A 22,148-nucleotide genomic window follows, 5' to 3' on the forward strand; every position below is an offset into this window, starting at 1 on the left:
GTTACCCAAACTGTGGCTGTATTTTCTTTTTACTTTGCTGGTGACTGCTTTCTTTTGATCAAATATTAAACTCGCTTTTTAATTGTCGGCTCAAATAAAGGAATATTTTCAAGATAAGGGAAAATCAACGCTAGATGCCAGCGAGTACATAGATTTTTCATTAGCCAGCGCATCTGAGCTTCCTGCCATTAGTTTGACACGTACCGACACAATGCTTTGCGTGAGTGTCAGGTGCATAACACAGGCTCCACACGCTTCGTTGGAAAAACTGCAGCCTAATTGTAGTTTGTAGAAAAATCGAAGTTAACGATAAAAAATATTTTCACATATTTTCTTACTCTTAATTTGTGATTATTCTTGAACCAAAATAAATGTATAACATTAAAATTACACGCATTTAATGATAATCATAATTATATGATGATCATCATCTTAAACAAAATATTTTTGTACTCTTAATTTGTGATTATTCTTGAATCAAAGCAAAACTAAGATACTAAAATTACATTACTTTAAAGATAATTACTAATATATGATCATCGTCTTAAATAAAACGATAAATTTGAATTTTATCCTAATTTTATTTTAATCAAAAGGAATGAGATGAGCTAAAGATAATTTTCCTGTCTTGAAATATTTTCAAACAATTAACTACATTGTTGCAACAGAATCACAAGATCAATTTACATCGCCACAAAAGGACAAATTTAAAAAATTTTAACAAAGCAAGCAAAACTTACCTACAAATGTTTAACACATCAATATGTTACAGTCCAAAGGCCACCCTTTGAGCAAAATCTGGTCGTCTTTTGGTGGGCATTCGAAGAAGCCCTGTGATTTGGAGCTCTGTTACAGCCCTGCAAAACCGTGCTCTGTAGGAAGAAATGGTCAAGGATTCTCATGGATGCTCATTTTCAAATAGGATCTTTACCTTGTTAGAAAATTTGAATAACAGCAAATAAGAACCGAATCAGAGAGGCAGCGTTCAGTGAAGGCAGGCTATATGCAGGTGTTCTAAATTGAAAAGTAAAATAACAAGACCTTGTACACAAGGGCTTCAGCAAAATGCATCAAAGCTGTGATGATCAGTAATAGGGCAATACTGCAAGCAAATTGGCTATTCCAGGAATGAAGCCTAAGCTGAGCCAGTTTATTTCATAATTTCTATAGTCACGTAAACGATGTAAGACAAACAGTAGACATGACCACAGATTAAGATGGATGATATCCTTAGAACCAGAGATGATGAAATCATGGCAAATAAAATTAGTGCATTAACAACAAAAGGGGGGATGCATTTGCTATTCTACAGAGGTTTAAATCTAATATATGGCAAACATGTCTTAAGAATGTGATAACCACATGCACCCTGTAAGGAAGCTACATTTCCTGCATTGACAGGTGGTCATGACATTATACAAAGCGCTGCAGGCAATAAGATCTCAGGATGAATATATAATGAGATTATCCACATGGACTGAGTTGCTTTTAATCTAAACAGCCACAAAAGATTTGTACCAAAGGCAATTAAGTGAAACGAGCATAATTTCTACAAGTTCAGCACTACTCGATATATAATGTATCCTGCTCAGTAATCTGGCTACCAAGAAGGCTTTGTCTACTTTGTTATCGTATCTTAAAAGTAAGAAAATTTTATGTACCAAATATGCCTATCAATGCAACATTTTGTTCACTCAATAGTGCAAGTCTGCATCTATAGTCCAACTGCAATGCATGCCAAAAAAAATATATTGCATCAACTTACTAAAGTAAATCTGGAAGAATGCTACAGCCAAGGATACTGTATGGAAGCTTCACTCCTGTTTTCTGATTCATTTATATCTTTTCTTTTCTTTGGTAATGGGGACGGCCTTGATTTCTTTTTACTACTACTTGGGCAGAGAACTACTGATTTGAATGATTGGTACCAATCGTGGAGATTGATAAGATCACCGTGCTCCTGAGCTAGGTTATACCTAAAACCACACAAGATGGCAAACAAAAGTTTCAACAAAGATGAATTCTATGTCTCAAAATAAAAGAAAAACGGTTACATATAACTCCAAAATAGCCAAGCCGGTATTATTGGAGCATTAAGGACATGGATATGTAATGGTACACTAACAACTAAAAGCAGACAGGTCTTGAGAAAGTAGGTTAAGGAAAATGCAACTCTTAAGATCCTTCACCTCATAAATCATAATCAACAATGTACAAAGCTAAAAAATAAAATAATGGTCCTGTAACACCTGTAAACACAGTTTCCAACTTTATGTTTCTAAAGAAGGAAATTATGCATAACTTATCAAGTGCTAAATGAAAAATATACATAAATTTATTTTAAATGAATGGCTAAAGATATAAAGCACTGACATTAGCAACCTTTTACAGGATGGATTAAGGTCGACATTAAATTATCTGAAGGGAGGGAAGAAAAAGGAAAAAACGACCTAATAGTTTATTCCTCCAAGTATCAGAAGTAACTGATACGATTACAAACAGGAGTATGATCTAAAATGTCTGAAGTCTCATGGAGAACTCAACTCAAATTGGGAAAGGAAGGGAATGCATTCAGCAGCAGATCTTGGAAGCAGTCAGCTAAAACAAGCATACAACTCAAAAGAGACGTTTTTGATAGATGCTGCTGAGAATTTAAAATCTATCACCTTTCACCTCATTAGAGAGAAGAATAAAGAACAAATTATCAGGCAGGAAATTCGTTGAAGGTCTAAAATGCTTAACAAGCCATCAACTACAACATTTGAGGGACCAAAACAAAGGGGAAAAAAAGATCTAGAAACCTTTTTCATTATCCCATTTAAGTTCAGCATCAATAAAATGAGCAGGTCATGCAATGTAGACTCAAATGAATGGGTAGAAGCAGAAGGACCAAAAGGATAAAACCTAAATCCGATACTTTCAAATATTTGTCCATGACTCACAGGTGGTGTTGTTTGATAGTACATGAGATGGCAGTCATCAACAATTCTGAGGTTAAAAGTATGAATTCAAATAGGCCATGGCTATCATTTAAGTTATATAATCATTCTCTTCTTTACTACAATAGCTGAAAATGTAAAAATACTTACATTATTGATGTGTCGTGCATAGATGGTAATAGGGCATTGCTGCCCCTTATGCAGCAATTACAGTGGAGAAGCTTCTGGAATTCAAGGAGATCAACTTGAATCCTTCTTCTCGGGTCCCCAATCAAAGCCTAACAAGAAGTCAAAATATAGAACTTTTAAAACACTACAGCTTAAATTCCAAGAACTTCTAAAGTGGAAAAGAAAGTTAAACTACATTCCAAACAAGGAACAAGGAAAACGAGAAATCTATGATGCTATACATTATTGCTTACAAAAGTTCCTATCCTTTTGTGATTTTGTGGAAATAAGGAGAGGTTTTTTGCACTACACAATCAAAGGCAAGGTCCATTCTATAGTCATTTACTCTTTTATATCAGTAGAAATTTGCAAAGCCCACAAAAGATTATAAACAAAAAAAAAATTCTATCAGCACTCAATAGCTCTGCTATTTTCATGTAAACATTAAAGGCCAGTTTGTACTTTAGAGAAATTTTCATGAACCAAAGAAATAAAACTCCAGAATCAGAGCATTCCTGCAAAAAATTTAAAACACGTATGAACCAGTTCTACAAATAAAATTAAAACACATCTTTAAAAATTAGGAGCAGCATTTTTGTATTTGTCATCAATTGGAAAGAGCTGGAAAGATGGATTTGGAACTTGGAAAGACCATCTGAACATGTATAGCTCGATAAAGATTGGAATTAAGATTTCCACACATCACTATTGTTGGCAAAATTATCACGCACAACCTGTTAAGTACTTTTTTAATTCAATCAATCCATAAAAGTAAAAATGAGATAAGTAATAACTTTGCACAAGATAAAGGTAGATTTATAAATCCCAGAGAAGGCACCTTTTGTTCAGACCAAACTTCTTCCAGAAGAAAAATTGTTGTAAAGTGATCGATACGAAGTCAGAATTTTAGTTCTTAAGACATATGAGAAAATGGAAGTATCTATACTCCATTTTCATCGTCATGCAAAATATTAGTCTGATTACAAACTTCTCTCAAACTAACGGAAATACAGAATCAGGTTATCTGGTCAAGAAGTTTTGACACTAAGAATTCAATTCTAAATAACAGGAAGTTTTGGAATTGCAGTGACGTTTTAGAAGTATAACGAAATTACTTTGTATTCACATCAACGATAATCATTCAGGGATAATGTCCATAAGTGAAACCACGGTGAAACTATTATACAAGTTTCTTTTTCCCTTTCTATTTCCTCCTGAGTATTTACGCCAGCAGAAGCTGAGTTTATTTTCTTAAGTTCTAACTCAACCCCATAAAGTTCAACCTAGTGGATCCCCAAGCATGTAATCTTAGCCACTAGATTTAGTGCTTTCTCTTAGGTTTCAAACTCTCATGAACTGGCTTGACTAGACATTCACTTAGAAAAGGTTAATTGGTAACAGAAAGAAGAGGGGAAAATTGGCTTGAAACAGTTGGCAGGCCTCAAATTCCTAAAAATGGCCATAACTGGCCCAGCTGTTTTGCAGTCTTCCTAATTAGATCCGTGTACATGCATACAGACATAAATACCTATATAGACATATACATTTTCTGTTATAACATAGTCAAACTAGCAAATATTCAATTATACTGGAAGTTTGATTCTTTTCTCAAGAATGACATCTTATTATTAAGAATCAGATTTCGAAGTTGACGCAAGCACGTCTAGAATTCTATTTTATTTAGTATTTAAGTTGGTTTAGGATTTTATTTTCTTTGTTTTATTTAGTTTGGAATTCTTTTTCTATCTTTATTAAGATTTTAGTACATTAAGTTTTATTACTAGGAGGATTTTTATTAAGAGTAAGATTCTAATCTTTCTATTTGATTAGTATTTATCTTAACTAGTATAAATAGGTGGTCCTAGATAAAAAATTATTATTATTATTATCTTTGTTTATTCTGAATTTTTATTCAAGAGGTTTCTTTAAAACCCAATTATCTTTCAATTGTTCTAAACACAATCAACCCCATACAATCCTAATTGTTAAGTTTTAATTACCCTAAACCTTCCAGCTACATCAAGTGGCATTAAAGCAAACAATCCTACTATCCTACGAGGATTTTTTTTGCTAGGAAACTATGGTTGGCCAAGGCAGAGGTCGAATTAGAGGCAACCAACCCTAACAAACTAAGTTGGCTGAGATGTGGAGAATGATTGATGACTTGACCCAAGCCGTGCAAATCTTGCAGCATCAGGAACTAGTGGGATCCCGAATGGAAAAGCCGGAAGGTGACCACAACCCTCTTAAAATTCAAGATCTTGAGGATGATGAATTTGAGATTGAGAACCCCTTTCATGAAAATGGACCTGTAAATCAAGCGGCAAGAGTTGGATTGGAGGGCCGGTTATTACACACTCTTAATTTAAATGGTGAAGGAATCAGGATCAAAGTAACTGATTTTCATGAGAAGTTTCATGTGGAGGATTATTTGGATTGGAAAGCCAGTTTGGAAAATAACTTTGAATAGAAACCCATTGTAGAAAATCAAAAAGTATTATTGTAAAGATAACATTAAAGAGTACTGCACTTCAATGGTGGAAGAGAGTTAAAGAGCAATGTGCACAACAAGGGATGCTTAAAGTCAGCACTTGGGAGCACATGAAATGTAAGTTACGAAAGCAATTTTTACCTGCTGATTATACTATGAAATTATATGAAAAGTTTCATTGTTTGAAGCAAAATAACATGACTGTTGAGCAGTATACATCGGAGTTCAATAACCTATCAATTCAGGTTGGGTTAACTAAGAACAATGAACAAATTACTTCTTGTTATCTTACTGGTTTGAATCACTCTATTAAAGACAAAATGTGAGTAATACGTTTGCACAACATTGAAGATGCTCGTCAATACGTTTTAGCAGTAGAAAAACTAGTTTTACGCTATGGTGCTAGAAAGCCCTTATATGGAACCAATTGGCAAAGCAATTCTGAAGCAAGACGAGATTATCAAACATCCCAACAAAATTATCGAGGGGTTGCCACAACTAATAAAATTAATAAGGATGCGACCAATGTTGAAAAAAATGATAAAGGCAAGGGTATAATGCCTTATGGTGGACAAAACAGTTCTGGTTCTTCTACAAATAAAGGAGGTAGCAATTCCCAAATTCAATATTTTACTTAGGGAGAAAGGACACACTTCTTTTACTTACTCACAACGAAAGGTGAACTTAGCAGAATTAGGGGAAGAGTTAGAACCCATTTATGATGAATATGATAAGGAGATAGAGGAAATCAATGTTTATCCTACACAAGGTGAGTCCTTAGTGGTATAAAGAGTGATGACAACAATAGTAAATGAGGAAGTAAAAGATTGAACGAGGTGAAGTATTTTTCGCACATGAGTTGCTTGTGAAGGTCAAGTGAGTGATCTTGTCGAAGCATGGAAAATATTACTTCAAAAGAGGCAGTAGACAAACTGAAGCTTCCCACAAGCAAACATCCTCATCCTTACAAGATTGAGTGGCTAAAAAAAAGGCACGAGGCATCAGTCACTACTCAATATTTAGTGAAATTCACTATAAGAGGTAATTTGAATGATGGGATTTTATGTGATGTTGTGTCAATGGATATTGGTCATATTCTTGTTGGTAGACCTTGGTTGTATGATCACGATATGGATCATAAGATGAAGCCAAATACCTATTCTTTATACAAAGACAACAGAAAGTATACTTTATATCCTCTTAAAGAAGAGGCTAAGAAATCAGCAACCTCAAGCCCTACAAATAACAAAATCACTAAGTATTTATCCGCTGAAAATTTTAAAACTGAAAGTAGTGAGATAGGAATTATGTATGCTTTGGTAACTAATCTTTGAAGAGTGATCAAATCGGTAAATCTCGTCAATATCCAATGAAATTCAACAACTATTGAAGGATTTTAAAGAGTTGGTTAATGAGGATTTGCCAAAAAGTCTACCACCTCTAAGGAGCATCCAGCATACAATTGATTTGTTACCGAAAGCATCATTACCAAACCTGCCAGCATATAGAATGCCACCTATGCAATGAGTCGAGGTACAAAGACAAGTTGAGGAGTTGTCGGAGAAAAGTCTAGTGCGTGAAAGTAAAAATTTTTTTGCTTGCCCAGCTTTGTTAGCTCTTATGAAAGATGGTTCATGGAGGATGTGTGTGGACAGCAGTTCCATGAACAAGATTACAATCAAGCATCGTTTTCCTATTCCTCGATTGGATGAGATGCTTGATCAACTAGTTGGTTACAAGGTGTTTTCAAAGATCGATTTAAAGAGCGACTATGATCAAATTAGAATTAAGAATGGAGATGAAGGGAAAACAACCTTCAAAACACTAGATGGATTATTTGAATGGTTGGTGATGCCATTTGGCCTTTCCAATGCACCAAGCACATTCAAGAGTCAGGACAACGGTGCTCAAGCCCTTCTTGAATTCATTTGTGGTGGTTTACTTTGTTGATATTTTTATCTATAGCCGCACTAAGGAAGAGCACTTAAACATTTACGACAAGTTCTAGAAGTACTTCAAAAGGAGCAGCTTTATATAAACTTGAAAAAGTGCAATTTTATGCAAACAAAAGTGGTATTTCTCGGATTCATTGTGTTGGCAGAAGGTTTGAAACCAGATCCAGAGAAGATTCATGCAATTTCAGATTGGCCAGCACCTACATCTATCAAAGGAGGAGTTTTCATGGATTGGCATCATTTTATAGGAGATTCATTCAAAATTTTAGTTCTATTATGAGTCCTATAACTAAATCTTTGAAGAAAGATGGATTTGAGTGGTCACATTCTGCATAAAAAGCCTTTGAAAAAGTGAAAGCTTTGATTATAGAAGCCTCAGTTCTTGCACTATCAGATTTTGAGAAGTTATTTGTTATTGAGTGTGATGCTGCACATGTAGGAATTGGAGCATTTCTTAGTCAAGATGGAAGGTCTATAGAGTTTTTTAGTGAAAAGTTGATGAACTCTAGACGACATTATTCGACTTATGACCTCGAGCTCTACGCTTTGGTAAGGGCTATTCATCATTGGCAGCAGTACTTGGCTTACTGTGAGTTTGCCATTTATTCTGACCATCAAGCTTTAAGATACTTGCATTCACAGAAAAAGCTTAATGATCGACATGCCAAGTGGAGTTCAAGTGGATTTCTTTCCTTAGTGAATTTAATTTCTCTCAAAAATATAAATCTGGACAGTCTACTACTGCAGCTGATGCTTTGAGTAGACAATATGCACTATTATCAGTTATGAGCACTCAAGTCATAGGCTTTGAGGAACTTAAAAAACAGTATGGTTCTGATCCTTGTTTCAGCAAGATAGTAGCTGATTTGCAAGGTTCATCACAAGCTGAAAATTTACCTTATAGATTGCATGAAGATTGTTTATTCAAAGGTAACCAGTTGTGCATTCCAGAAGGATCTTTAAGGGAGCAAATCATTAGAGAACTTCATGGGAATGGTTTGGGAAGACATTGTGGCAAAGACAAGACTTTGGCAATGGTGGTTGATCGTATTATTGGCCAAAAATGCACCGGGATGTGGAAAAGTTGGTGAAAAGATGTCCAGCTTGTTTATTTGGTAAAGACAATACTCAAAACACAGGTTTATATGTTCCTTTACTTGAGCTGGATGCACCATGGATTCATTTGAGTATGGATTTTGTTTTGGGACTTCCAAAGACAGCAAAAAGGTTTGATTCTATCTTTGTGGTGGTGGATCATTTTTCAAAAATGGCACATTTTATCCTGTGTTTTAAGACTTCTGATGCAACTCATATTGCTGAATTATTCTTTCATGAGATTGTAAGAGTACATGGTATTCCAACTTCCATTGTTTCTGATAGAGATGTGAAGTTTATGGGACATTTTTGGAGAACTTTGTGGAGGAAATTTGCAACAGAATTGACATATTCTAGTACTTGCCATCGCAAACAGATGGTCAAATAGAAGTTGTGAATCGAAGTTTGGGTAATATGTTAAGATGTCTTATTCAAAACAACCCAAAAACTTGGGATTTAGTTATACCCCAAGCTGAATTTGCCTACAACAATTCTGTCAATCAAAGCACAAAGAAGACACCATTTGAGGCTGCATATGGGTTAAAACCTCAACATGTGCTTGATTTAGTGCCATTTCCACAAGAAGCTAGAGTGAGTAATGAAGGAGAGTTATTTGCTGATCATGTTCGGAAAATTCATGAAGAGGTAAAAGCTGCCTTAAAAGCCAGCAATGCAGAATACTCTTTTGCTGCAAATTAACATTGTCGTAAGTAGGAATTTGAGGAAGGTGATCAAGTACCTGTGCACTTGAGGCAAGAAAGATTTCCTAAGGGTACTTATCACAAGCTCAAGTCTAGAAAGTTTGGAGCTTGTAAGGTGCTAAAGAAAATCAATTCAAAGGCCTACTTAATTGAGCTACCACCTGAGTTACAAATCAGTCCTATTTTCAATGTTTTGCACTTGTATCCATTTGATGGATGTGATGGGATTGCATCTACTCTAGACACTCAAGTTCAGCACCTTCCAATTGCTAAGGCTTAAGTTATTGAAGAAGTCCTAGATGTGAAAGAGTTTGATCTAGACAAGGGAACCCGTATAGACGATCTTTGGTGAAATGGCTTGGTAAACCTGCTAATGAAAGCACTTGGATTGCTAAAGAGGAATTGAAATGAGTGGATCCAAACATTTACGAGGATTGTGTCAAGGCCTACTCGTTGAAGCTGAGTCTTTTTCCGACCCAGGGGAATGATGCAAGCACATCTAGAATTCTATTTTAGTCGGTTTAGGATTTTATTTTCTTTATTGTATTTAGTTTGGGATTCTTTTGCTACCTTTATTAGGATTTTAGTACATTAAGTTTTATTTATTAGGAGGATGATTTTTATTAGGGGTAGAATTCAAATCTTTCTATTTGATTAGGATTTATCTTAGTTAGTATAAATACGTGGTCCTGATAGAGGATTGTTATTATCTTTGTTTATTCTGAATTTTTATTCAAGAGGTTTCTTTAAAACCCAATTATCTTTCTATTTTTCCAAACACACCAACCCCATTGAAGCCTAATTGTTGAGTCCTAATTACCCTAAACCTTTCGGCTACATCAGAAGTCCATCTTTTCCCACTATACTACTTTCCCCTAATGAGATATAGTGAAGTCAAACTTAATCAAACGCATCAAACAAGGGGTTATTCCTAAATTTTCACCAACATTAAACATCACCTGTAATGAGGCTGCATTTGTAGACAACAGATTAGACAGTAACTGTACTTTGATTCGATAATAAGATGAGGACAAACATAAGTGATAACAGATTTTGGCAGATCAAATTTACAACACCCAGCAATTTGTCAATGCTGCAGCAACAGAAATGATTGCCAATAATTTGTGTTATGTAACATTTTTTTGCAGTTCTAGAAAAGCTTGCTACAATGCATTCATCATGCAAATTAAACCTTAGTGCTTACCGATCGAAGTTTGTCAACATTTTTAAAACAGAAAATCTCGTGAAAAGGTATGCACTCAATGGGCTGCATATAATCCCTGTGTCATAAATAATCACAAGTGAGTAATATTTAGATAACAGGGCATTAATTGATCAAACTTATAGACAATACAGATAGAACAAGGGACTAAAATTGTTTTCACAACACACTACGAACATACCTAAGCTATAACCAGCTTTACTAGTTCTAAAATGCAAATAAGTAGCCAATATGCCAATTGGTTTCCTAAATCTCATTGAAAGAAGAATGCAATTAACCATTCTAAAAGCAACATTCAAAACTGCTCACCATAAGCAGAGTGTCCCAATGATAAGAACAGCAAGATGGGGAAAAAGGGAATAATTGATGGAACTGACCCAAATTATTTTTGTAGAAATTGAATGCAATCAGACTTTGCACCAAAGAAGCAAGACATAAACACATAAAATATATCCAATTCGAAGCTAATCCATATAAAATAGCACCATTTGATACTCCCCTTCAAGTGTAGGTCCATCACAATTAACATGTATGTACCCCAAAAACATAGCAAGAACAACCTAGGTTATCAAACCATATTAAGCATCTGAACTAAAGCAATTGACAAAATGAGGAGGCCTAACCTTAATTGAAGGCCAAAACAAACTTAAAACCATATTGATATGGAAATTCTATCTCATTCACTAGGTTAGTTTATGAAATTCGCCTTAACATTTTTAGCATACTGTATCTTAACTTTTACTTTAATTTGTCTGATATGATAAAGTCATCTCTATTATTAAATATATTCATCAGGCTTCAAAACCTTTGAAAATGGAGTAAACTTTTGAAAATGTTGGACAGATGTCAATATCCTAAGGCAGGAGTTCAAAACTAGCGTATTTAAACACAGCATAACATAAGCTCAGCAAGAGAAAGAATTCAAGTTCACATTAACTTTGCTCCTTTTAATTCAGATGTAGATTATTCAGCATCATGATAACAAATAGTACATATTTTCACTAAGAACTGTATAAAATATCTATGACACAAGATAATGTATAAAATATTTATAAGGTGGCCGCATTCAACTGCTCATCAGTCACATCCACAAAGTTTCTCATTCATAGAATGAAATAGAAGAGAATATCAGAATATATAGATACAGATCAGTATCAACTCCATCAATTATAATTGCTAGAGGAAAGAAATGGAAAAAACCAAAACAACCAAAACGAGGAATACTAAGGTGGATGCCCCTACCTAACCATGCACTCCAGTAATTTAGCAGCCTTATCACCCAATGATTTTGAGTCCTCAATATTCAATTGGATTCGTGAAGCATGTCTCCTGTCATATAAAGCAATGAAAATCAAGCGGTAAGCAATCAGGAAGAATGACAAATAGTAACACATATTAATTCTCAAGCACAAGCTATTACAACTACTGAAGCTTAGAGGAAGAGAGAAATCACTTCTTGCCAGGAAATTATTACTATTTTTGGCGAGCTTCAAATGTGACAAAGCAAAACTAATAAGAGAGAACATTAAATAGAAACAAAGCAAAATTAATAAAAACAGAAGATAGAGTAAAAGTCTATATCTGACAGTCAAGTGAAAAGTGTTGAACGCCTAGTATTAAGCTTGTCTAACCACTATATGACAATAGTCTAGAAAATGTTTAACCATATGATTGATTTAAAATCTTTCCAAAATATGGTTTCAGTTAAGGAGGGCTAATATTCAAGTTTAATAATGATCAAGACATCCATAAAAAAATCACAAACCGGAATTCAAGATTGTATGTATATATTCAGAAGACTGGAAAAGAAACTTTAATACCAAGATTATCATTTTATTTGATCAATTTTTTCAAATATATGGAAATTATTTATTTTATAAAGCAGTAGAAAAAGAAATAGTAATTACTTGGGTGTTACAATCAAATCTTTCTTTGAACTCTTTCCATCCTCTGCTTTTAGCAAAGACTGCAACTCCTTCACCTTGCCATTGATCTATAACAAGAATGCAGATAACTTAAAGTCATGTGGGCTGCCTGGTAAAAGGAATGTTAAAGCAATTATGCAAAAAGAAAGAAAAAAATAAAAAGTGATCAGATAATAAAATGATAAAGAAGCAATCATGGAAAAGCTTGGAAGAGTCAAGCCAAGCCTCTTAAACTTCAATGGATGACAGTGGCAAAAAACAAATAATACTTCATCAAGGTTATGGAAATAACTCTAAGCATGGAGATAGATATAAAAACAGAACACTATCCAAATCATAAATTATTGTTGTTCTTTAATAAGACCTAAATCATGTTAATGTTTCCCTATAGCATGAATCTGAAGAATATTTACCCTTCTAGGAAAGTAACAGGTTATGGAGTTATAGTTGTTTTCTGCATGGATCAATGCTTCATGCAGTATCATACCTCCATGATGCCCACAGTAAGGTTTTCCCAAATCTTAAGCAATTTACCAAGCTGTCTGGTGGAAAGATCCCTAATTGAATTTAAACATCAGCATTAAGTGAATAAGCGAAATGCAAAAGCAAATCAAAAGCAAGAAAAAATAAGAGACTGTTTAGGTATAAAAAAAGTGTTTTCCATTTTCCACCTCCATAGTTACATTATACGCAATCAACAATATAAGGATAATAACTAAATTTGAAATCCCTTGTTTTCCATCAATGGAAAATTATGATAAACAGGTTTCTAAATTTTTACCTACATAGAGAAACCCTTGTTTTCCAGTTTCCAAAATTTAGTTATTCACCATAACTTATTAATCATATTTAGAGTTTAAGTGGAAATAGAAAATGGAAAACATTTTCTAAAGCTAAATGGGGCCTTAGTAATTTTAATAATAGTGACAAGACAATGAAAATTCCCAGCAAACAACATTGAAATAGTAAATTCCAATAGAGTATTGTGTATATCTTATTGTATCATTTACCTCAGGCTGAGCATTTAATTCATGTGAATTCCATGATTCAGCTAACAGAAGTCAAAAGAAGATATCCATTATGACACAAAAATTTTTCACCCCTTCCAGTTAGGATTAAGAAAAATCCAACTGTTTCTCACACAAGGGCATCAAAATTGAACTAATGGCTTAACAAAAAGAAAAGGAAGAAGAAATAATGAGGAGAAAAATTGTTCAGAACTGGAACTTTCTCACACATTTAGATAGTCAAACCAGAACCAAACTTGAGTCAAGTGAGCAATGAGAAAGAATAAAATCTTCTAGCTATCCCCATAGGAAACCTACAGCAGTATGTGTAGACCAACTGCAACTAAAAAGTATTATAAGAATTTCTAACATACCTCACCAAACGAACTGCCTCACAGATAACACCTCCCTTTATTAAGCCAGGACCTTGTCGACTACTAGGAGATGAAACAGAATCTTTCTCTAATTTAGTGCAAGCATCAAATTCTCTTCGGTTGTATGATTCCAGATCATTTGCCTCACAGAATAAATCTAGCAGTCTGACTTTTTCACCCTTTCCAGTTTCATATAGGCACTACAACATATAATATGTCAATAAACAAAAATGAAATTAGTTGAATGACATGATTGTGTAACCAGATCAAATATGAAGCCAACCGAAATTGTTAAAAGGAATGACAATGTGGAATCGTGAAGCCAAGCATGACTATAAAAGAAGGGCAGCAATTCAAACCAGAATTTCCACTTGCAAATCATCTATTTAGCCAAAAAAGCAAGCACTTTTTAGTTGAAAAATAAGGCAAAAGGCCAGAAACACAAATACTTAGCATAACCTTCTATATGATTAGCCATGTGCTTTGGCCTAGCACCAGATTGTTCACGTCTAACCAGCAGTTGATTAAGATTGTTAGACTTTGTTTTAAGCATTTATAGTTTGATGAAATTAATAATCTATTCACATACCATATCTACACTAACATTATCAAACCAATAGTATCATCAGATAAAGTCACATTGCTGTGTAAGCAATGCCACAAACGAGTAAATAACAAAATAAAAGCTTTTATGATTACAATTTGAGAAAACAAAACACCTGCCTTAGAATTTTAAAACTATCATAATTCATGACAATATCAAGGAAAAGAAACAGTCTCACCAAAACCACAGCTCTCCACTGATTTTGTAATCTCTTCAATTCTGACAAAGCATGAGCCAAACTTTCACTGGTCACTTTGGTCATTTTAACCCTGCCGGCAGATTGGGGAACGCATTAGAAAATTACTTCCCTATTCAACATATTTACGTATATTGAGGAAATTCAACAAAAGTTAAATTTCTGGTATTTGAAAGTACCTCTGATAGGATGGGAGGTTAAAAGCATGCTTCAAGGTCACTTCTGGTGATAATCCATACTGCTCAATTTCAAATTCCTACAACACCATACACCAAATATAGGAAAATAAATAACAAAAAGGCTTTTCATATATATATCTATAAACAAGAAAAGCAAAACCGAAGAGACTATTAAATCAGAAAGTTGTGCAAAAATTAATTTCCAGCTATACAATGTATGACATTTTGATTATATGAAGGAATTGTAGAATATTAAAGGTTAATTTCAGGGTTTCTGTCTGCAACAAAGCTTCAACTACATGCCATTAATCCTTAATTTGTAGACAAACTGAATTAAGAAATTGCTTTCTTTTAGGATACCCAAAAGAAAAGGAAAACTCATACATCAAATCCTTAAAATGTATAAAATCCAAAAGAACCAGATGATGTGTAAATGCAGTAGAGTATATGCTAATTCAAGAAGACAATAAAGAAAACAGATGAAATATTCCTCATGATAAATAATAGAAAATTCAAGAATTTATGAAACACTATTACAGAAAATGCAAGAGCTAAAAACCTTGTCAGAGAGTAGTAAGAAAACTAACCCAATTATCCTCTTCAAGAACAAGGTCGCGTAAAATGAAACTCAGAGGCTCCATGTAGAAATGTTGAGTGCATGCTATCTGAAATACACTTCCTTAAATCTTAACATCAGCAAGAACATAATTAAGTTCACAAGACACAAGAAAGAAGCTGCAACACTGCAAAATCAGTGAAAACAATAAACCTCTATATCCATACAAAATAGAGTTACCAACCTTTAAAGCTCTAATAAAGGATGTTAGAGTCCCATCCTGGCTTACAAAGTAGTTTCTCATAAAAACTGCCACTTTGTGGCCAATACTGAACCCAGAACATGGCTTCACAAGAACAGCCTCAACAACTGCATCCATTCTCTCAGCTGGGATTCCCAAGGTGAAATCAAAGGGGCACAAGCGCTGTAAAGCATTTGAAGGAAGTATATTTCTTGGGGCATCAAGAGTTGTTGCAACCCCCATTATGAGAATAACTGGAATCTTGACAACCCATTCACTGATCAGAAACAAAAGAAAAAAGTTTACGATACAGACTCTGCAACGTGGATGCAGTTTGGTTTTTTGTTGGTACTTGTTTTTGCTTCCAAAAGCCAAAAAAAAAAGGGTTTGGATATAAAAGCAAAGAATAAAGACTGATGTTAGGTATATGTTTGAATGTAAAAGCAAATATAAAAATAAATGAAGTATGTTACTTTGTCACTAGTTATTAGGTAAGTGTCTCTTAGGCCTGGAACTTTAACAAGCAAAGTTTATGCTTGTAGATGAACACTAGAGTGAAATTAAACCTAGTGTCAAAAAGATCGAGAAGCAAAGCAAGGGCTGGTTTCAGAAAGATACATTATGTCATTACAATTAGACTGATCCTCTGCAAGAGGACAATCAGAGTAGATAAGAAAATAACAAAGAGGCAGTTTAGGTTGAAAAAGAATAAAGGGATGTATAATACCTTAACATGAGGATGAAATCAGACAAGACAGACCCACAACAACGCTCAATGTCGTCAACAATCACAACCACTGGATTGTTGTAGTTTTGTTCTCCATACCATGATGCTAAGATTGATATGTCAGCTGCCTGCTCATAAACAAAAATGAAAATAAGGAACAAGCACAACTTACAAAACTTTGCAAAAAATTCTAGTCCAACTGTCAAACAGAGCAGCTACCAGTACTTACATCCAAAGTAGACATTAGAAACTGTCTTAATAAACTTCTTAGACAACCACCAATCCCATTTTTGGCAGTAAAGTCCAGCGAGGAAAGGTTGGCAACATGGCATCCTTGAGCTTTCAAATGTTTTCCAAGCTCCTCAAATGTGAGTAGATCATCAACAAACTCCATATTCTCTGCCAATCATTATGCACTATAAATAATAGTTTCGCAAACAACATATATTTATTGCATGCATGGTGCATCTAACAGCATAGACCAAAGAATTTAGGGACATTTAACAAGGTAAGAACAATCACTCCTACCAAACATTAAACTAAAAGCACAAAGTACGAAACTTACTAGTGAGAACAAGCCCAGTAAATAGCTTTTTAGAATTAGCATCTGTTATAATAGGGAACGATCGAGTTGCTTGAGGAAAATCAGGAGTCCCGAGTGATCTGATCATGTCAAAAGATTGATGCACCCAACTTTGTATTTCACTAAACACACTAGTATTAATCTCTCTTAAAACATCCTGCAATTAAAGTATAAAATCTTTAACAAAGGAAAATTGAAGCTAAAAAAACTCATAAAAAATTGAAATGTAGGATTTTCAACTTACTTTGATGGTTGACTCAATTTTCGACCAAACAAATTCAAATGCTTCCATTCTCATGCTCATTTTTTCCTCTTCCATTTCATCTTCGAGATTCTCGGAATTCTTAGGTAATTCTGGAGATAAATCAATTCTCCTTCTTGTTTTTCCTGTTCCTGATAATTTTCTCTCTGTTTTCCGCACTGATCCTTTTTGAAGAACAAAAAACGGCTGCCAAATTTTTTTAGACATAAATAAATTAATAAATCAATTGAAACTTCAACCTCTTCAAATTCGAGTTAAACTTAAAATTTTAACAATTCACTTTATATTATGCATTTTTTTCTTTGTTATATCGAATTCTTCTTTTCGTGAGAACTAAACATTAAAAAACAAACAAATAAAAACCTGGAGATTGTTTTCGGTGACGGCGTCGTTAATGGTTGAAGGGGGCGAAGCATCATTTACTGATGGAGCCATTGGTTTGGATTTTTGGTCGTTTTGATATGTTTGAGAGCAATTTTGTGCCGTTTTTAGGGTTTATTAGTATTTTGGAGCCAGGTTTCCATGGAGAAGGCCGAGTCTTTTCTCTCTCTCCCGTTTTGGCGGGAAATGGCTCATGGGTAGAAATGTCAAAGAAAGTAATTCTCTTCGATTTGGGCTCAGCAGCGTATCTTGTTATCTCTCGGGGCTCCCCGAGGTCCAACTCCAAATGGGCCATTGATTTATACCCAGTTCTTTCCTGAAAAACCCAATTAAAAGCTCCTCATAATTTCTTTTTAAATCAATTTTAATATATTTATAATTCAACATATTTAATTTGTTCTACATTGTGTCCAAGTGAAAATAATGGCATAACTTCTAGACAAATCAAATACCAATGGAAATTAAGTCTTGTTTTCTTATTCTTTAGCTTAAAGAAAAATATCAAGCAAAAAAAATACTATTTTGTCCTTATTATACTTGTGAACATTACTTTGTAAAATATGTAATATTTGCAAGACATATATTTAAAAAATTCTTAAATTATTTAAAATTTTGAAATAATTTTTTATTTTTTATCACATTAAATCAAATCATTGTGCTTTTATTTTAGATAAAAAAATGCTTATATTTAATGATTAATTTATAGTTATTAGTTAAAACGTCACTTATCTTTTTTATGTCACATGGTATTGATGTGACATGTTAACATATTATAATGAATGATAACATGATCAGACGACATTTTTCTCCATCCATGTCAATGTCATGTGATATAAAAAATAATAACTAACGTTTTGACTAATGAAAGTTAATTATAAAAACTTATATTTGACTTAAAATAAAAATACATGAATTTGATTGAACACAATAAAAAATAAATATTTATTTAAACTTTTTTAAATAATTAAAAAAATAAATTACTATGCATATTTACAAATGCTTGTATATTTGTTTAAACATTTCTAATTTTGTCACTAATTTAATGCTCTTGTTCTATATAATTATCTCTTTACTTCAACTTCTTGCTCCATTTCTCATCAATTCCTTTGTCCTAAAATGTCCCAACAACATTCTTGGTCATAACATGTTTTAATTATCTAAATAAAAAAACATACCTACTTGTTCCCCCCACATAGCATATGAGTTGTAATAAGTCTTGGAGGAACTACTTTCTTTTTTGCACTTATTAAAATGGGCAAAACAGTTAAGTGACCAAATCTTGGAGACAAAGTTGTTATTATTATTTTGATAATTTAAGAAGAAAAAGTTAATTGAGTACATTTGATGTTTAAGTTTAGTGCTTAAAGAAGTTTTTCATCTTGTGACCCATACAAAACCCACTCTCCATCATTACCTATCATTTTCAGAAGTTTATCATTCTGCTGGTTGTGTGTTGATTAAGTCAAGATGCAAATCAACTAAGACATTATACCCCAACAAGAGCAAAGACCTTGTATTTATATACAGTATTTTCATTTGGATTTAGTTGTTATATTTTTGAGAATACGTATAATTTTTTTCATAAAAATACTATGGGTACCAAGAAATAATAATAATAATAATAATAATAATATATGTAAGTGTGGTCTCACAAAGGGCTTCAAGGAGCAATGATGGTTGCTTTGAGAGTTGGGTTTGGCCTTAATTTTTAGGCATAGCCATGATTGAGTTTTAGGGTATTCTCGTACGGACATTTAAACAAAAAAGGGTCAGTGACTGTGAAAAGTGTCTTTCAAATGTTTTTTTGCGGTGGATGGAGGGCAGGAGTGTGAACCAGCTAAGCTTTTAACTCTTTTAGGGAGGAAGAGGAGGCTTACTCTCACACTCATTTTGTATGTCCTTTTTTTTTTTTTTGGGGGGGGGGTGTGGTGGGTGTGTTTTCCTTTCTTGTGTCTCTTCACGTGAATACGTGGAGAGAAAGAGATCTAACATATTTCAGTGAAATTACATATTCAGGAAAAATTTCAGATGTGATGAAGCTTCTTCAATGCTCTTTAGTCTTTACCTTGCCTCACTTTTAGTCTCTTTTCTCTTTTTGATCAGCATTCGCTACATAATTAAAAATAGCTGGCTGCCTGCCTGTCAAGTATCAACATGCAAAACAATACACTATGAGTGCATGCATTATTTAGCAATACCCCGAAACTTCTTTTTCCCTCTAGCTTGGTTCTAACAAGTTGCTTCGAATTCCTACTGACAGGCATCCACACAGGCAAAGTTTGTTTGCTTTTTTAATTATTATTCATACATGAGCATATTTTGGCATCTATAAACGAAAATTTAATATATCAATTAATTATATTCCTTGAAAATTAATCTGAAGTATCCAGCAGCTAGTAATAGACTGTCAATGGTACTACTAGGTAGATTGCAACTCTTAAATAACTGAGACAGAATTGATCAGCAGGGTATTAGTCACTTTCATGTAGTTTCATAAATTCCACATAGCATATAGTAGTTTATTAACATTTGGGTTGGCAGAGGTCAATTAATCGGCATAGAAGAGTAACTGCATATGGCCAAAATTTTATCCCCTTAGAAAAATTTGTCTATTTAATGAATTTATGATATCTGGCAGAACTAATAATATTAAAAGCAACTTTAAAAACCAAGGCTAGTGTGATAAATTCTATGCAATAATAAAGTTCACACAACCTCTCCAAAGATTCCAAATTTGAGAGAAAAAAAAAACATGTACAGTTAAAATACTAGTATTAGGTTTCTCTCCTTTAGATCTTATCCATGAGTTTTCTTCTTTTTATTTTATTTATTTTCTTTTATCAGAAAATCGTGCCTCCTCCTGGTCCTTATATCTGTCTCATTATATCATTGGGAGGGTAAAAGAAAATGAATCCCCCTTCTCCTCCTCCTCCTCTTCCCCAAAGAACATGTGAGAGTGGGTCCACACTTTGCAAATTTGTCCGTAAAATGTTGTTGGTTTACCTCATTCTCAATCGCATCTGGATTGCACTGTAGGTATAGATATAAATGGCACCCAAAGAATGCTTTTGTCGCTTTTTTTTTTTTTCTCTTGCCTCCTAAAACAAGATAGATGTGTATACATTTTTATTTATTTTAAGATAGGAATATTTTTGTTCTCTTTTGTTCAGATTGTAGGATGGCTCCAAACCCATGAGTGGTGAAGGGTCAATTTCTATACTTCATATCAGTTTTCCATTGACTCCAACTTAAGTTCAGGATGAAAAAAAAAAAATTTGCTGTCATTTTCACAGTAGAAATCTTCTTCCTTTCTTTAGCATTTCAGATTTAGACAAGGATTTACATACACTTTAGTCTCTATATCTCTATTTGAAAATAAATGGGACAGATTTAGTTGTCATTTACACTACCTCCCTCTTTGATTTATTTGTTTATATGCTTTTTTTGAGACTTAGTCTTGTAGTAATAATTTAGAATCATGTGAACAAAAAACCAAAGAAAATAAAGGCCCTGTAGTTGCATGATAAAGATTATAAATAACTCAGACATGCATTAGATAACCCAACAACTACTTGGTACACTTTTTACCTTTTCCCTTTAATGAAATCTACTAGTTCATTATCTCTTCCTCAGGCTTACCCTTTCCTTTATTATGCGGGGTAACATACTGGTAATTATAAGTTTGATCTTTCAACAATTTCTTGGAGCAATGACAAATTACATCATAAATTTTCAAGTAAATATATGTTTGGGCTACCACTTCATTGTTTGAAATGACAATATAATATTAAAATAAAATATGAACTTTTACATGTAAAATTCTCTTTGTTTAACAATTTAATATAAAATCAGACCAAATTTACATATTTGATAAGACTTAAATAGGAACAAAAAAATAAAAGAAAGTGAAAAATTCTTTGATATTTTATAACCCAAAAAAGATTATTATAAAGAAAAAAAAATGTGGTGCTAAATTCAAGAAAAATGTGAGGGGGGTGGTCCATGGAATTTATGAAGACGCAGTCCCACAACACAATGTGATGCAAAACCCCAAAAAGCATCAAAAGCTGTGGACCCCACCTTGTGTTATTGGCTTTCTTTTTCTCTGATGGCTGTGAGCCCCACCATAGCATGTCACCTAGTTTCCGGCAACCAACCGGTTGACTCACCCGGATGTTAACCGGCTATCTCCGGTTGCTGGGCGCTGGTTGGTGGCTTTGGGCCTATGGTCCAGCCCATCACGTGTGGTTGCTGTCAGGTAAAGAGGTGGCAGCGGGTGGGTGAGGGGACAAATGATTAGGGTTTTCAAAGATTTTTTGCTAAAGTTACTTGTTGGTGTACTAGATTTGGACAGGTCACCCTTTTAAGGATGCCCTTTTTCATTAATCTTTCATAGCCACGTTCAAATTCTGTTAGTAATTTTAAAAACTCAATCATTAATGTATAAAATTAAGAAATATTTTGATATCACACACACATACAAAGATATTAAAGAGAAAAGAGTTTTATTATTTTAATTAAAGAACTCAACTTAAATTTATG

At 33.7% G+C, this 22,148-nt stretch overlaps 1 protein-coding gene across 2 annotated transcripts; it reads right to left on the reverse strand.

Annotated features, from left to right (window-relative positions):
• LOC18599600 (origin of replication complex subunit 3) lies at nt 589–17,759 on the reverse strand. 2 transcript variants are annotated; one of them, XM_007029640.2, is made up of 17 exons: nt 17,589–17,756; nt 17,208–17,411; nt 16,946–17,120; nt 16,610–16,779; nt 16,381–16,508; nt 15,657–15,930; nt 15,444–15,521; nt 14,857–14,933; nt 14,660–14,750; nt 13,878–14,077; nt 12,984–13,053; nt 12,479–12,564; nt 11,814–11,900; nt 10,554–10,629; nt 3,090–3,217; nt 1,803–1,976; nt 589–872 (listed from the first exon to the last, which is right to left on the reverse strand). In XM_007029640.2, exons 1-17 carry the CDS (start codon nt 17,658–17,660, stop codon nt 767–769), a joined length of 2,196 nt encoding a protein of 731 aa, XP_007029702.2. In that variant the 5' UTR covers nt 17,661–17,756; the 3' UTR covers nt 589–766. The 2 variants fall into 2 exon arrangements, with proteins under 2 accessions (XP_007029702.2, XP_017976185.1); XM_018120696.1 differs by having other exon boundaries at nt 780–872; nt 1,766–1,976; nt 17,589–17,759.

This window comes from Theobroma cacao, chromosome 5 (assembly GCF_000208745.1).
Source record: "Theobroma cacao cultivar B97-61/B2 chromosome 5, Criollo_cocoa_genome_V2, whole genome shotgun sequence".
Taxonomy (NCBI): Eukaryota; Viridiplantae; Streptophyta; class Magnoliopsida; order Malvales; family Malvaceae; genus Theobroma; species Theobroma cacao.